General features: G+C 35.8%; 1 protein-coding gene and 1 pseudogene across 7 annotated transcripts; both read left to right on the plus strand.

Annotated features, from left to right (window-relative positions):
- The first annotated feature begins 724 nt into the window (after positions 1-724).
- LOC111376372 (mitogen-activated protein kinase kinase kinase 9-like) lies at positions 725-14,896 on the plus strand. Of its 7 annotated transcripts, none has more exons than XR_002699461.1 (11): positions 727-1,802; positions 3,171-3,255; positions 3,385-3,447; positions 3,542-3,699; positions 4,071-4,143; positions 4,231-4,290; positions 4,824-4,934; positions 6,109-6,355; positions 6,959-7,191; positions 7,658-7,921; positions 14,812-14,896. XR_002699461.1 is itself a non-coding variant. In XM_022999331.1 (9 exons), the coding sequence occupies exons 1-8, from the start codon at positions 883-885 to the stop codon at positions 6,331-6,333; spliced, it is 1,695 nt and encodes a 564-aa protein (XP_022855099.1). In that variant the 5' UTR covers positions 726-882; the 3' UTR covers positions 6,334-6,355; positions 6,739-6,945. The 7 variants fall into 7 exon arrangements, 3 of the variants coding, with proteins under 3 accessions (XP_022855100.1, XP_022855099.1, XP_022855098.1); XR_002699463.1 differs by lacking the exon at positions 14,812-14,896 and adding an exon at positions 8,984-9,018; XR_002699462.1 differs by lacking the exon at positions 14,812-14,896 and adding an exon at positions 8,005-8,721.
- A 359-nt stretch (positions 14,897-15,255) lies between these two features.
- Positions 15,256-17,493, plus strand: part of LOC111376374 — a 4,562-nt pseudogene continuing 2,324 nt past the window's right edge.

The following is a 17,493-nucleotide window of genomic DNA, read 5'->3' on the forward strand; positions in this document are numbered from 1 at the left end:
TTAGATTTGAAACAATGACTAGGATAAAACGATGTCTAATTTAACTATACAAAATTTTCAAACACATATGAAAAAGAATTCATATAAAAATTTATTTTCTCATGTTCAACAGGGTTAGAAAACGATGTCTTGGATTGAGAGGTTTGCTTCTAATTGAGAAACAAACTTGTTCATAAATTATAGAGTAATATTATTTATAATCAACGACTACAATTGTTATTCTTATGTGATAATTTGTTATTTAAGTTATTAAAATATCTTTAAAAAAAATTCTCTATTTTCAAAGCGCATAATACTTAATTTGAAAAGCATCTAAAACTTTAGAAAGTTAAAAAATTTGATATTTTAAATAACAAATTGTTAGTAATCGTTGATTATAAATAATAATATTTTAATTTTTATCTACTATTTTTCCTCGGTGGAGTGTTAAACGAGATTTTAGTCTGCCTTAGCCTATCTGTTGGCCCACCTGCAAGATTCTATGGATTCACTCTACGATTCTTTTTTCATTTTTTTTTTATTTTAAATCTGACAATAATAACAATGTTAAAGTTAAAAGAGTACAAATTTTATTCAGCCCAATTGGCGGCAAGCATTTGGGGCAGTACTAAACAGCTCTACGAAGCCGCCACGTGGCAACGCGTAAATGTTTTACCAGTTCCCTCCCTGTTCGCTTTCAACAAATTTTTGTAATCCCATTCAAAATGGGTCAAACCCGTACACACGACACGCTTCTCTTCTTCTTCAATATAGTAAAATACTCGTTGAAAAAAGTTCAGAGCAAAAGCTAAAGCAAGCGTCACTCCGTCTCATCTGAATTTTCACAAACACTAATCTGTATGTATATGTATATGTACGTGTAGAGAGACTTGGGAATGAAGGATGATTCATTTGAGGCAGAAAAGACAGCACCATCAGCAACAGAGACCGAGGCTTGACCGACGGAACGCGATAAAGAACATTGATTACGATGCGGATGCAAGCTCGTTTTCTTCACCTTCCTCCTCGTCGAATTCCTTTGACGAACCGTCGGTCCACAAGACTCGATCGCTCGACGTCTTGCCACTATCTGATCGAACCAGCTTCCGAGTCGAAGGAGTTGATGGAGAATTTGATCGAATTTGTAAATCTTTAGGCCTTTCGGGACCGGAGGACTTCTCGATTCCTGTGGCGGCTTGGGAGGCTCGAAGGGCTTTGTCTCCTTCAAGTAATTTGAAAACTCCGGGGTCTATCGATCGTTCTGTTTCGGATGAATTATCGGAACGTTTTGAAGCTGTGATCAAGGTTAGTGATGCCGAGTTGAAGGATGGAGTTCATTTGAACTTGAATAAAACTGTAGCTACGGTTAATAATGGTGGTTGGGACATTAAATTTGAAGGCAATAGGCCGCTAAAATTGGCGCCTCCACCGGTAATTATGCGGTCAGTTGTGGACAATACAAGTTCTACTTGGGATATATTGCGGGGTTTTGGTCCTCAAGATGATCGAGACTCGAATTCACCTCGTGATGTCGCTACTAGTTTGGTGGATGAGCCTGAAGAAAATGAAGAGGTTAACAGGAGCGAAATTGTCGGAAAGCAAGAAGTAAGCGAGGAGAGTGTGAAGAATGTAACCACGGTTGGTTTGGAATCGTGTTCAGATTCGACAAACGACGAGAATTATGATGATTTTGTTGGCTTGACTGTGGAGACTATATACTCTGTCTCGCTGAATGGTTCATTCAAGTGCGACATCAGCTCTTGGCAGAAGGGTGACGTTCTCGGCAGTGGGTCATTTGGAACGGTGTATGAGGGCTTCACTGCGTAAGAATTCTATTAGCAATACACAAGAACTTCATTATAGACCTCTAACATGATCGTATATTGAATTTTATTCGTTAAAACGAAAAGGAAAAGTACTTTGACTAGTCAACTTATTCCATATTTGTGATGCAAATACCAACCGGTTCTCAAATGATGCTTTGAGATATTATGCTTTCAAATTATAATTAAAATGCTGGATCTTCTTTTGCTGGTACACAGTACTCTGTAGACTAAGGGACACAATTATGCTTTTAATATCTGAAAATCCATTAGATACTTATACAAACTTTAAACAAGGCAATGACTTTTCTTGGTCACCGTGCAATATGGAGGTTTCATAGTAAAGATACTATTATGTGAAAAATTGTTTGAATCATATCTTATATATGGTTGCAATGCTTCTAGTAGAAATGTATGAAGAAACTTGATTGAGTTAATTGAGTTGAAATGGAATGCTAAATTTGTGTTTTCTACAATTCTTCCTTTGCTGGCTGCTGATAGGTAGAGAGGAAGGAAGAGAAGAGAAGCATGTGATTTTGTGATATAGACTTGGTCGTGAGAGAAATTATGAGGAACACTGTATATGAGATAAGGCTCTATAAGATGAAAGCCAATATACAAAGTCGTAAAAGGGAGCATATGGTTTTGGGGTCTAGGTTGCATATGATAATGTATGTTGGGTCAGGAAATATGAGAACAGGCCATTCCCATAATGAGATCCCTGCTAAGCAAACTATATGCGAACAGGCCATTCTGGATTCCCCTTTACCAAACAGTTGGTTTTTTGAAAACATAGGCTCAGGTGCTTGGACCCTGTGCCCTTCCTTGTTATTACAATGCAGTTCTGCTGTCAACCATGTGAAACTTCAAATGAAATCATTCATTGGCCTTTTGCAATATTTACATTGTTTCTACAGATGTCCAGAAATAACTTGTCAAAATTGAGGGTTCTGATTCAACAAATAATGGTGGTTCATCGCATCATCCTTTACCATCTGTTTCAGTCTTTTGTCAGCAGTATTCTTCAATTAGGTTCACCTACATGACTATGTAGAGATCATTATTTAAATTGAAAGCTCTCTTAAATTTGGAATGTAGTTGGAGTTGTTCAGCCAGTTGGGTCAAAGAGAATCGAGTTGACTCATATCTTGAACCATTAAGGCTGTCACAGAACTGACCCCCACTGTGATTTTGAAATACTTTGAAATTATTTCAAACATCTGAGTACCTCCTAACAAATCAACTAAGCAATACCTCTTATTTTAACTGCAGAAAAAGCAAAATAAATTATTTTTGTGTTTTTAGTTAATATGGAATGAACTTTCTATCATCGTTTTTGGATCCTTAAATTTTTTTCAACTGATGCAGTGATGGATTCTTTTTTGCTGTAAAGGAGGTTTCTTTACTTGACCAGGGTAGCCAAGGCCAGCAAAGCCTTTTTCAACTTGAACAGGTGAGAAGAATTTATAATGTCTTGATGCTAAAAAATTTGTGTTGATTGAATATGAAAGTGGAAATCGTACAGTCCACACAGCTACTACTTGGATTAATTATTTTCTCCTCTTAATTTTGATGGGTTTAGGAGATATCCCTTCTAAGTCAGTTTCGACACGACAATATTGTTCGCTATCTTGGTACTGACAAGGTATACATTATTAGTTTCAGTGGATCCTCCATTTTTCAACATTCTTCTTCTCTCTCAGAATGTGGATTGGTATAACGGAACTCAATCTTTCCAGGACAATGCTAAACTCTATATCTTCCTTGAGCTTGTAACCAAAGGTTCACTCGCAAGACTGTACCAAAAGTATCGATTACGAGACTCCCAAGTCTCTGCATACACAAGGCAGATTTTGAGCGGGTTGAACTATCTCCATCGCAAGGATGTGGTCCACAGGTGATACAAGCATTCTTATTTGTATTACATTTCGACTTTTTAGTTGTTTCTCTTTGTCATCTTACCTATGAATGCAAAACATAATTTTATTATTCTGGAAGTTGTAGTTTCCCTAGAAATGGCAGTCTTGGCTGTTTTTATTTTTCTCTTTCTATTGTGTCTCCTGATTTTAAATTTTATCTATTAGGTATACATTGATTTAAAATTGGATAGTTTAGGAGGTATCAACATGAAAGAAATTTATGCAAGAGTATATGGGTCTTTTATACTCAAGCATATGCATATTCATGAACTTGTAACCTAGAAGAATTAAGACATATTATGTTTATAATTTTTTTAATTCTGAGAGAACTTTTTTTCTTTTCTTCTAGGGATATCAAATGTGCCAATATATTGGTCCATGCAAGTGGGTCTGTGAAACTGGCAGATTTTGGATTGGCAAAGGTTGGTTTCTTAGTCACAAAAGATAACTGTTTCCTTTTGTTGTAATCGTTTTTTATGCCTATGAAGTTTTTTCATGTGATTTTACAGGCTACGAAACTAAATGACATAAAATCTTGCAAAGGAACACCGTTTTGGATGGCTCCAGAGGTATTTTCTGTTTTTCCAAATCTACTACTATGTGGGTATACGTAATGGTGGTCCTTGCACCTATATACATACATCTCTCGATTAAAGTTTTTGATCTCGCTCCTTTTGTTTATATCAGATATGATGTTTGGACGACTTCTACATAGGATAGTCTATTGTTTTCATTCTTCAGTTACAGTGATAAATGAGTTTCATTCAACATCCCTCTTACAAAACATAATGGTTGGGTGTTCATACTTCCAATGGTAGTTTAGCACCAGAATAAAATTAATTTTGCTTTGTTTTGGAATTCAAATGTGAGGAATGACTTGCCTGAGTTATTGAAGAATTTAACTATAATTTCTGATTCCTGCTTGGACAACGTACATCTTGCGAATTTTCCTCCTTGTGGACTACTTTCATTTTCCCAGTGGCCAGCTCAATTGTGGAGGAGAGGGAATGCTCTTAACATTTTTTTGGGAGTCTCATACATTTTTTATGCATAGTACAAAACTTTGAAGTTTCTGTGACCTTAAAACTGTATATCCTGCCAGGTCGTGAACCAAAGGAACCATGGCTATGGGCGTGCTGCTGACATATGGAGCCTTGGTTGCACTGTTTTGGAGATGTTAACTGGTCAAATCCCTTACTCTCAATTGGAAGGGGTATGTACATCTGAAGCTATTAGAAGTTATGCTAGAACACTTTGTAGGCTATGTTTTGGGCTATCATGCAACTTGCTTAATACGATTTGTAACTCCTTTGAGAAGAAAAAAAGTTTATGATTGAAGCTTTCTATCAGCCTGAGATGTGTAAAAGATAGAACCCGTAGATTTTCTCCCCTTTTCAATCATGAGGATATGGTTCATTCTATCTCTCTAGTATAAAACAGGAAAGAGAATCTTATCAGAAAGTCTAATTCACTAAACAATAATATACGTGGGAGACACAAGAAACCAATTTTACTCGTAAAACTGTTCTGAAATAGTTTGCTTCCATTTATTTTATCTTCATAAATTTATTACATGTCCTCCTTTTTTTTTTCTTTTCTTTTTTTTTCTTTTTTTAAAGAAGGAATTGTAAGATACTCGTGCCACAAATTTTTAAGTAGATTTCTGAAATTCTTTTTTGTGTCTTCATTCATCTCTGTGATGTCACTTCTGCCGACCATTTTCTATTTATATTTCTTAATTTCATTTTATTATATTTTTATGCCTTTGTTAAGCTTTGTAATGGTGGCCTTTTACAAACATTTATTACTCTAATTTCTTAATTTCTTTTTGGACTGAGATCCAAGTAGTTTGCTTTATGGTTTCCTATTTCCTTCTGATTAGATTCTGGTGACATCCGTGCTGTTTTTAGTTCAATGATATTTGTTGAGGACTTGAGGTAGACTGTAGTTTATTTCATTCGCATTGAAGGGGTTTGTGGTCGTTCGCGATGTTCCATCTAATTATCTGCTGAAATTATTTGGTTATGCTATGCCTGTTTAATTAATTACACGAAGAGATGAAAAGAAAAAAGGATCTATTATTTAGCTATAATAGTCTCGCATATCTGGAAATTTTGCTTTTACACAACACTGATTTATTAACTGGATCGGAGCAAGGCACTTTTCTAGCAGTTAGTTTCAATCACATGCCTTCTTTGCAATATTCACTTTAAATGCTTGGTGGCATGTCCGATGATTGCTTTGAATTGTGTTTTATTGTGCTCTCTTCGGTTATGACGTCTTTTACTTCTCTGCTTGTTTCGAGGTTTTTTGGGTGAATAAGATGCCTTTCCAATGTTAAATGCTAAGTAGTTTAGTAAGAATCATTTCTTTTTGTTGCATGACAGATGCAAGCATTGTTCAGAATTGGACGGGGTGAACTACCTCCTATACCCAATACCTTATCAAGAGATGCTCAGGATTTTATTCTCAAATGCTTACAAGTTAACCCTGATGATCGGCCTACTGCTGCTCAACTATTGGAGCACCCATTTGTGAGGAAACCACCTTCAACATTCCCAAGTCCTGTATCTCCAACTATCATGGCATGCTCTAAAAGAACTTGCTGTTGAGAGAATCGGGGATTAAAGATAGGTAGGTATCAACAACTAAATAAAGTTCAATATTTACTTTCTTGCGTTATTACATGACTATGTTGCCCCTTATCTTTGCTGAATTGATGACTGATAAAGCTGTTTTTTGAGATTGGAAGAACCATTAGTCCTACAATATGCTTAAAGTTTGAAGAATAGTATTACATAAATTTCCCAAATATTTATACCTAGACTTCAGACATGTATGCTTGTTATCACTAGCTTAATCTTAGCCATATGATGGTCGACTTTGTAAGCCAACTTGGGTATTGAGTATTTATTTAGAACAGTTAGTGACATATTAGCACGGACATATAATGTACTAATTCTAATTGAGATGAAAGACAAATGCTGTATGCTTTCCCTATTTGATTTTTTCCACAGGTGTGAAAAAGTGAAAGTGGAATGCACGGGTTTCGCAGGTGCAAGTGTATAAGACGAATTATTTTGATAAGAATGCTTGGAAAAGGAATAAGAAAGGATAAGCTTACTTTAGGAAAGTGGCACTTGTTTTGTTAGGAGTTGAGTCGAAAAATGTTTTTCACAATGTCCTCATTTCAAAATGACACTTCATCCATTTGACAATTCTTTCTATATTTTACAGGAGACAAGTGTCATACGGCTTAGACTTCAAGAAGCAATGATCAAATGTGAAGAGTCACACTAACTGTTTCAGCATGTGTTGCTTTACTAGAACACATAACTTATGGCCTTCATTGACCTTTTGTAAGACAATGATTGCATCTTATGAAGTAGATTAGCCATGCTTGTGAGGGATGTTCATACAGCACCAAGAATCTGGTATTAAGATGCGTGCGGTGCGATCCAATCCATTTGGTATTTGACAATGAACATTTTTTTCATTGAAGATCCAAGTTTAGCGTGACTGTTTTCAACTAGATAATTGATAAGCTAAGTGAAGAGAAGGCATTAGACCAATTTGCATAATGAGGATTCCTAATTGCTTTTTGTTTGATCATTTTTGCTTACATTAGTGAAGTTTTGTTTCGTTTGCTTACATTCAATTTTTGGTAGATGGTTATTCCTGTAAGGATAATTGTAAAAAGTAATCAATTTTGTAAATTGCTAGTTCAAAAAATTGAGATTGTTGTTAGTACTTATTATAGATGATCCTAATTGTTTGTATTCACGTCTTCGTAGATGTGAATGCCTATGATTCTCTTAATTAAAAAGATAACTAGATTTACCCCCCCAAAAAATATTATTTCTATATTTTAATAATGTCCCCCCCCCCCCAAAAAAAAAAATAAATTATTTCTATATTTTAATAATGTAAATACAGATTTGGAGTACAAGATTTGGAAGAAGAAACTCAAGCTCTTGAATGGTTGTTCTTACGGTCGAGTGGCTGCTGGACTGACAGGAGCAGTCGGGAAAGGACCACTCGGTCCAGAGGATGATTCTCGAGACTCATGCTTCGGAGGACAAGCTCAATTATCTCATGTTGGCCCAGGTTCAGCTTCCCCTCGAGGATGCTGAGAACGAGGCAAGACATTATGAGGATGGCCGTTCGGATTTTGAAGGATTTGGCTGCGCTGACGGCAAGGTAGCACTCTTTTCTTTTTTGGTTGAAATTTTAGTGTTTTATTGGTATTGTGTGTTCATTTTGTTGATATTCTTGTCTGGCAGGAAGAAATTGGGAATAGCTATTAATATTGGGTTTGAGAATGGAAAAAACTTGTTAGGTTTAGCATTGGCTTTTTGGCACCGTGGAATTGGGTCCTCAAAATTGTGGTAGAAATGATTCATTTCATTCAAATATGAATTGTGTTTCATTAAGTCCAATACCAAGTGATGCAACAAGGAAACAATTAAAAGTCTATTCAAGCCGAAAGACTAATAATTAGTAGAATTCGAGTTTATTTAGTAGTTTTATTTTGATAATGTTCTCTTTTATTTTCAAGTTTGTTTAGATAAGAAGTTCATTTAATTTCAAACTCCTTCCTATATAAAGGGGTTTAAGACAATGTTTATGGACACACTTGAACTATATGAAAAAAGTATTTTTTGCCCTCAATTCTTCCCTTTGATCCCCTTATTTCTTATTGTTCCTTATCAATTTGTATGCTTCTGCATCACCAAGGCTGCAAGCTTATACTGCCAAACATGGAATTCTCGTTTTCGCATGCCACGGAAAAAATAAAAAAAATAGGAACCTGTGGTTGTGGAAAACAGCAATCGAGCTGGTCATTGCATAAAAACTGATGAATCAGAAAATATCCCCATTCGTGAGATTTGTGGAGATGGAAACGTTGCATGCATGCACCTTAAATTTGTATTTATTAAAATAGTAATTGGCTTGTTATTTTCAGTAGCTTGGTTTGTAAGGATTTTTAATTAAAGATGGGCTTGTATGTGTGAATAATTGTGTGTTAAATTATAGGCTATCGAATTCGGTTGAGCCCAATTAAAGTGATTTAATAAAGTTTCGAGTTTGGGCTTTAATGTATCTAGTTAAATTATGGGTTTACATATATGTAGAGACCGGGCCCCAAGTTCTAATTCTATGATGGGCCGAATTAGGTCAAAAGACATCCCTATATAAATAGGTTATGGTCCCCAGATCACATACAACGTATTATTTATTCTCTACTGCATCCCATCACAGAGAGGAAAAGGAGATTGCGTGTAGATTTGGAAGACTATACCGCGAAATTCATATTGCATTAACCATGTCTGATTCAGGTACGCTTCCGCTTTAATTCTTGTATTTCTTGATGATTTAACATAAAAGATCCGGTAATTTAAAGAACTAAATTATCTAACAAGTGGTATCAGAGCCTCTTTATGTTGAATCATTGAGAATCAAATAATATAGTTTGGTTCTTGCAATATATTTTGAAATTTTCAGATTTAACAATTTTTTGTTATACATTTTGTTAAATTTGAAAATTTTTTGCGGTATAATTTTGTTATTTTAGAAATTCGGATTAATTAGTTTAGAAAATTCAGATTTGAAATTTGGATTTTGATTTCAAATTAAAAAAAAAAAATTTGAATTTCGCCGGCGGCCAGCAGAGCAATGCAACGGCAGCGCAAGCTGCTGCCAACATTGCAGCGCTGAGGCTGCCAAGAAGAAAGATCGGCACTCCAATCTGTAAGGGGCGGTGCCGGCTTGCGCCGCCCTAGGAAAAGATTGAAGGAATTTTTGTTGATTTTTGGGGGCGGGGGCCTCTTCTGTAAATTAGGAAAGTTGAGGCTCCTAGTTGCAATTAGGGTTAGAGTTATAAAATTAAGGTTTTCAGTCCCTAACCTTTAAGTTATATTAAGATTTGGGCCTTTAAGTTTCGAATTTAATAATTCAGTCCATAAGGTTTTAAAATTAATTAATTCGGGCCATTAAAGTTCTGAATTTATAATTAAAGCCCTCAAAATTTAATTATTAATTCAAATTGGCCCCCTAAGTTAATAATTAATTCAAATTGACCCCTTAAGTTTCAAATTTTTAAAATTTGATCCCTAAAGTTTTGAATTGGTCAATTTTGGCCCCTAAAGTTTCAGAATTTGTTCTAATTGATCCACTAAAGTATTGAATTAATTAATTATGGTCCATAAAGTTTCAAGTTTATTAATTTCAACACCTAAAGTTTGGAATTACTTAATTTTGCCCCCTTAAAGTTTTGAAGTATTAATCTTAAGGCCCCTAAAGTTTAAAACTAATCAAAATATGCAAAATTGGTGATTCTCTTTCTCAAATTTTGGTACTAAAGACTCTTTTAATAGATATAATATTCGAAAGTTAGTTAATTGAAGCAACATGTTGCCAAAACAACATCTCTTGTGAAAATTGACTAATTTAGAATGTTAAAAAGTGTTTGTGCACGTGTTATTCATGGGAATATTGGTCGGCCCAAAGGAAGGTCAATATTTAGTCGAATACACGTGCACCTGTGGTGATAAACGTGAGACAATTATTTGGTTTAATGTGTAATCAATAAATCGGTCCAAAGAACGTTCATAGACGACTTTTCAAGATATGGCTACATATATCTTATTCATGAAAAATCAGTCACTGGATGTGTTCAAATACTACAAAGCTGAAGTTGAGAACCAACTCGACAAAAGGATTAAAAACGTCAGATCTGACCGTGGGGGTGAATACTATGGCAGATATGACGGTTCAGGTGAACAGCGTCCAGGACCGTTTGCTAAATTCTTAGAGGAATGCGGTATCGTCCCACAGTACACTATGCCGGGTTCGCCCACTATGAATGGTGTTGCTGAAAGACGAAACAGAACGCTTAAGGACATGGTGAGGAATATGATTAGTCATACTACCTTACCAGAATCTCTTTGGGGTGAAGCATTAAAGATTGCAGCTTATATACTCAACAGAGTTCCAACTAAGGCCACTGATAAAACCCCATATGAGCTTTGGACGGGCAAGAAGCCTAGTTTGAATCATATACATATTTGGGGGTGTCCAGCTGAGGCAAGGCCCTATAAGCCAAGTGAAAGAAACTGGACGCAAGGACCATCAGTTGCTATTTCGTTGGATATTCTGAAAGGTCCAGGAGTTACAAGTTTTATGATCCCACGACTAAAAGCAATTTTCGAGACAGGAAATGTAAGGTTCTTTGAGGATGTTGAGTTTGCGGGGGGGAGAAAGGGTTATAGGCTTTGTCTTTGAGGAGGAATATGTTGAAATTCCTCCAATTGCCATTGACAATGATCAGGTTTCTATCTCTGATATTGCTCAAGAAGCAACTCTGGATCAAGACAATGTCATACCTCCCTCTCAAGATCGACAAATTGTTCCACAAGAACAAACTTTACAGCCTCAAGAACCAATGCCATTAAGAAGATCCACTAGAGAGAGGAGAAGTGCGGTTTCGAATAATTACATCGTATTTCTTCAAGAACATGAAGTTGACATTGGAATGGTGGAAGATGATCCGATCAACTTCCGTCAAGCCATGAAAAGTTCTAACTTTCAAAAGTGGCTCGATGCTATGACTGAAGAGATAAAGTCCATGAAGGACAATGACGTATAGGACCTCGTTCCATTGCCTGAAGGTGCGAAACCCATTGGTTGCAAATGGATATTTAAGACCAAGAGGGATTCGAAAGGTGATGTAGAGAGGTATAAGGCTCGTCTTGTCGCAAAGGGCTTTACACAGAAAGAAGGCATCGATTATAAAGAGACTTTCTCTCCGATTTCTTCGAAAGACTCTTTCAGGACCATAATGGCATTGGTAGCGCATTTCGATCTTGAGCTACATCAGATGGATGTTAAGACAACATTTCTCAATGGTCATATTGATGAAACAATTTATATGGTACAACCAAAAAACTTTGTATCGGACAATGCAAAGCAAATGGCTTGTACATTAAAGAAATTCATCTATGGACTCAAACAAGCATCTCGTCAATGGTACTACAAGTTTCATCAGGCGATCATCTCATTTGGTTTTGAGATGAATTTGGTTGGTGATTGTCTATAACACAAGTTCAGTGGGAGTAAGTATATTTTTCTGGTTTATATGTCGATGACATATTGCTTACCAGCAACGATATAGACTTATTGCACGAAACCAAGAGATTTCTAGGAAAGAATTTTGAGATGAAAGATCTTGGTGATGCCTCTTTTGTATTAGGAATTCAGATACACCGAGATCGTTCTCGAGGTATTCTTGGATTATCACAAAAGAGTTATATCGAAAAGGTATTTAAAAGATATGGCATGCAAGATTGTAAACTATGTGACACCCCTGTGGCTAAAGGAGACAAGTTCAGCTTAAGTCACTGGCCTAAAAATGACTTGGAAATTAAAGAAATGCAGAAGATTCCTTATTCCTCAGCTATAGGGAGTCTGATGTATGCTTAGGTTTGTACGCGTCCGGATATAGCGTACATTGTTTGGATGCTAGGGAGATATTTAAGTAACCTGGGAATGGATCATTAAAAAGCAGTCAAACGGGTCATGCGGTATTTACAGAGAACAAAAGACTACATGCTCACATACAGGAGATCGGATCAGTTGGAGATCATTGGTTATTCTGATTCCGATTTCGCGGGATGCCAAGATAGTAGGAGATCCACTTGAGGCTATATTTACCTGCTTGCTGGAGGTGCTATTTCTTGGAAGAGTGCTAAGCAGACATCATAGCTACTTCTACTATGGCAGCGGAGTTTATAACGTGTTATGAGGCATCAAATCATGGAATATGGCTGCGTAAATTTGTCACTGGGCTGCGTATTGTGGACAATATAGAAAGACCATTTAAGATATTTTGTGACAATAAATCAGCAGTGCTGTATTCTAATAACAACAGGAGCTCGACGAAGTCAAAACACATAGAGATCAAGTTCCTTACTGTTAAAGAAAGAGTTCAGAGTGGACAGGTGTCAATAGAGTATATTGGGACAAACTCTATGGTTGCGGATCCGCTTACTAAGGGATTGATACCCAAGGTCTTTCATGAGCACACTGCTCATATGGGTGTAATGTCTCTTGAGGATATCTAGTTTCAGTGGGAGTTTGTATTTTTGCTTTTCATATTGGACACATGTACGTGACACCCCTGTGGCTAAAGGAGACAAGTTCAGCTTAAGTCACTGGCCTAAAAATGACTTGGAAATTAAAGAAATGCAGAAGATTCCTTATTCCTCAGCTATAGGGAGTCTGATGTATGTTCAGGTTTGTACGCGTCCGGATATAGCGTACATTGTTTGGATGCTAGGGAGATATTTAAGTAACCTGGGAATGGATCATTGAAAAGCAGTCAAACGGGTCATGCGGTATTTACAGAGAACAAAAGACTACATGCTCACATACAGGAGATCGGATCAGTTGGAGATCATTGGTTATTCTGATTCCGATTTCGCTGGATGCCAAGATAGTAGGAGATCCACTTGAGGCTATATTTACCTGCTTGCTGGAGGTGCTATTTCTTGGAAGAGTGCTAAGCAGACATCATAGCTACTTCTACTATGGCAGCGGAGTTTATAGCGTGTTATGAGGCATCAAATCATGGAATATGGCTGCGTAATTTTGTCACTGGGCTGCGTATTGTGGACAATATAGAAAGACCATTTAAGATATTTTGTGACAATAAATCAGCAGTGCTGTATTCTAATAACAACAGGAGCTCGACGAAGTCAAAACACATAGAGATCAAGTTCCTTGCTGTTAAAGAAAGAGTTCGGAGTGGACAGGTGTCAATAGAGTATATTGGGACAAACTCTATGGTTGCGGATCCGCTTACTAAGGGATTGATACCCAAGGTCTTTCATGAACACACTGCTCATATGGGTGTAATGTCTCTTGAGGATATCTAGTTTCAGTGGGAGTTTGTATTTTTGCTTTTCATATTGGACACATGTACTGTTATTTTGGATACGGTTTAAAGTTAAAGTTATTTTCAGTTATAAAGTTATTTGGTTAATTATCTCTGAACTTGTTTAAAATGATCTCACTAAGGTATTAAGGTGGACCAGTTGGAAATAGGCATGTTACAGATCACATTACATGTAATTTCCATACTACACATCCATGCTTGATCCATGTCATTCAGTTATATTGATATACATGACCATTGATGGGTTTAGCTACGTGAAAGTAGCGAAAGTCGCTGTGATCCTATGTTGATATGATTGATGGACGGGATTGTTTGGGGATACATTAGGTAATGATAGCAAAATTCTAAGTATTCATAAGGTTATGTTTAATGCACAGTTATAAGGTGACATATATAGTGCAAGTGGGAGATTGTAAGAATTTTTAATTAAAGATGAGCTTGTATGTGTGAATAATTGTGTGTTAAATTATAGGCTATCGAATTCGGTTGAGCCCAATTAAAGTGATCTAATAAGGCTTCGATTTTGGGCTTTAATGTATCCAGTTAAAGTATGGGTTTACATGTGTAGAGACCGGGCCCCAAGTCCTAATTCTATGATGGGTCGAATTAGGTCAAAAGGCATCCCTATATAAATAAGTTATGGTCCCTAGATCACATGCAACATATTATTCATTCTCTACTGCATCCCATCACAGAGAAGAAAATGAGACTGCGTGTAGATTTGGAAGACTATATCGCGAAATTCATATTGCATTAATCATGTCTGATTCAGGTACGCTTCCGCTTTAATTCTTGTATTTCTTGATGATTTAACATGAAAGATTCGATAATTTAAAGAACTAAATTATCCAACATGGTTGCCTCCTTAAATTTTGGAAATTGAGTCATGTTTATGCAATTGGGACTTTATCTAGTTAATTTGGCATTCCACAATCTGATTGATGAATTAAAAAAATAAAATAAAAATGATTGAACTTCCCTCAGTCTCTTGCAATAAAAATAACCAGGTTATAATTGTGATCTAATATATGCTTGATATGTTGTTCTTTTGCAGATTTACTCTATCATGCGTACAAAAAATGAATCTTTACTATCCATATATGTAAATGATTTCTTTTTGAGGTTTTTCTTGCAGGTGCAAATTATCCAACAAATGAACCAGGCTCGATATATGCCCCCAAAACCCATTTGGGATTCCCAGATGTCTATGTATTTGATTATGGAAAACATCCATCTACGCCCCCTTTAGACGGTGCATATAACCGGACTTCGGGGCCAAACCAAAGTAGTGAAGGGTATTTGTTGTCTCAATTCAAGCTCGGGTCATTTACTGATGATGCCCAGATATGCCTGTGGGACATCAATGCAGTAAGACTGCAATGCAGGTTATTATTCCCAAGTTTATTACGTTGATATGCGTGATTTTATTGCAATTGTCTAATTCGTGCTAAGATAGATTCATGAAGGAGTTGTAGGGCATCTAAGGCATGAGTGCTTGTTCGGTTCGGTAGGGGATGATCGGTTAGCAAGCCTATTCAATCTATAGTTGCTTATCAGAGTGAGGTGGGTGTCATTATTTTCTATTCAGTTGAAGTTATCCATTAAAAAAGGGAAGCGTACAAGGGATCTTCACAAGGCATTTACAGGTCACACACAATGGAGGTGGGTGAATATTTTTTGGTAATATTTTACTCGTTGTGAGTATTTTGTAATTTTCCTATGAAAGATTATTTTGTATACACAGAATAATTGATTAAAAAAATGTATATGAACTAACATTTTGTAGTCAAGATACAGAATATTTAAAATCTAATGCACACATTTTATGAAACGATATAAAGTGTCGTCAAGTCCATATGTAAGGAGAATTTCTCTTTCTGACTGAGTTAGTATATCTATTCCTGACAATCGGATGCTTTCTTGCAACTTCAAGTTTACGGCTGTCTAATTTGAATTAGCCTATACAATTGTATTAGTCAGCACATAGTTTGTAAATTAAGTTCATCAATCTAATTTGTACAAATAGTATTGATTCTTTATTTTGTATGTCAGTGGCAGTAGATAATTGGTCAGCAATATTTATTAAAATTTATTAAAAATTTGATTTTTTTTAAAAACCAAACGGGGGTAAACATCAAGAAAAGTGAGAAAAAAAATTAGCATAAACCTAGGCATCCCTCCAATAGAGGGAGCGATGCGACATAGGCCCTTTGTTTTTGGCCTAGCGTTGAGACCGGTCAAACAGCAGATCTCCAAAAATTATCAATGATGGCACAATCGAAGGGAGTAGGTGAGAGAAAATTAAGACCTTGTTTCGTCCTATTTTTTATGAAATATATATATATATATATTTTTTTTTAACTACACATTTTTTAATAAAATATATTAAACGTAAATTTAAATTTTTTTAAACATGTATTTTCAATCAATTTATTATTTAAAAATACATTTTTAGCATTTTAATGGGGCTCAGACTAACAAGCTCTAAGAGAGAAAATTTATTCCATTTAATTTTTTTTATAAATATTTTCTATGGTATTGGTCAGAGAAGGTGATGCATTAAGTCAAGCTTCGTCACGTTGAAAAATGCGTACGTCATAATTATCCCCATTTGCTCAAAAGCGTACGTTCGTGGTCTCCGATAAAATTTGAAATCCCGCGCGAGCACTCATTTTCATTGATATCTCCGAAACCATTATCCATTCTAAATTCTACATACAAAATTCAAGCCCTAACTTTTCTCTCTCTAAAATCACCTGTCCAATCCAAGCAAAATCCTTTGGTACAATATAAACATTACTCTACATATTTTGATTTATTTTCATGGAATAAATTAAACGAATCTTAGATGATTACGTCGCTGAGATGCATATGCTTTGGTAGTTTAATAATTAATTAATCAGTTTTTATGCTTCAGGCTCTGTATTATCCATTTCATTTATTCTTTTCTATCAATTTCTTTTCTCGGTATAGGCTATTATTAATTTATAATGTTTTTGCATTTTAGGACATTAATTTATTCATTTACCTAACTGTCGCCTGCGTGATTAGTGATTCGTTGCACGTTGTTCCGTGTTTTTTATAATTCTTATCAAGTTATCCGAATCCGGATAGCGTAAATGTGTGTGTGTGGTGGGTAATATCTATAAGCAGTTGGCGTGCCATATCTTTCACATAATCTTAGGATCTAGATTTGCTTTGCTTGAACTTCAAGGTCTATATTGTTCTTAATTTTGGATTAACTGAATTTTATTTTCTAAAAGTGAATCCTCATTTTGTATGAGCCTCTTTACATATTCATTTAGATATCAGTTTAGGATTGTTGGACAATACTTGCTACTTGAACTTGGCAGTTTGAATTGTTAGTGTTGAAATGTGACTTCTAATAGTGCATTCTGAGAAGCGTTAACTATTTATATTTCTGTTTAGGGCTTTTTGGGTAAGTATTCATTAAAAGAATTTCTACGCGACTCATCAATACTTTCTTCACCTGTTAAGTTTAATTAATGGCTGAAGGTAATAATTTATCCATTCTGTTTGTCGCTGTCTGCATCTTCAAGACATTGGCGATACAATTATAAACTATTGATCTTGATTACTTATTTTGGAGGGATGGATGGGGGAAATGATGCCTAAGGATAATTGCAATCGAGTGCATAGGTATAAGCAGAATTTTGGTCAGTAAGTACAGAAATATGTGAGCTGTTTGTCAATGTTCCTTCTTTCGCAGTGTTCTTGTAATTAGTTCGCTAAAGATGCAATTCCTGATCAACTGATGAACTATATTTGGGGGGGGGGGGGGGGGGGGGGAAAATTG

This window comes from Olea europaea, unplaced genomic scaffold (assembly GCF_002742605.1).
Source record: "Olea europaea var. sylvestris unplaced genomic scaffold, O_europaea_v1 scaffold1497, whole genome shotgun sequence".
NCBI classification, from domain to species: Eukaryota; Viridiplantae; Streptophyta; class Magnoliopsida; order Lamiales; family Oleaceae; genus Olea; species Olea europaea.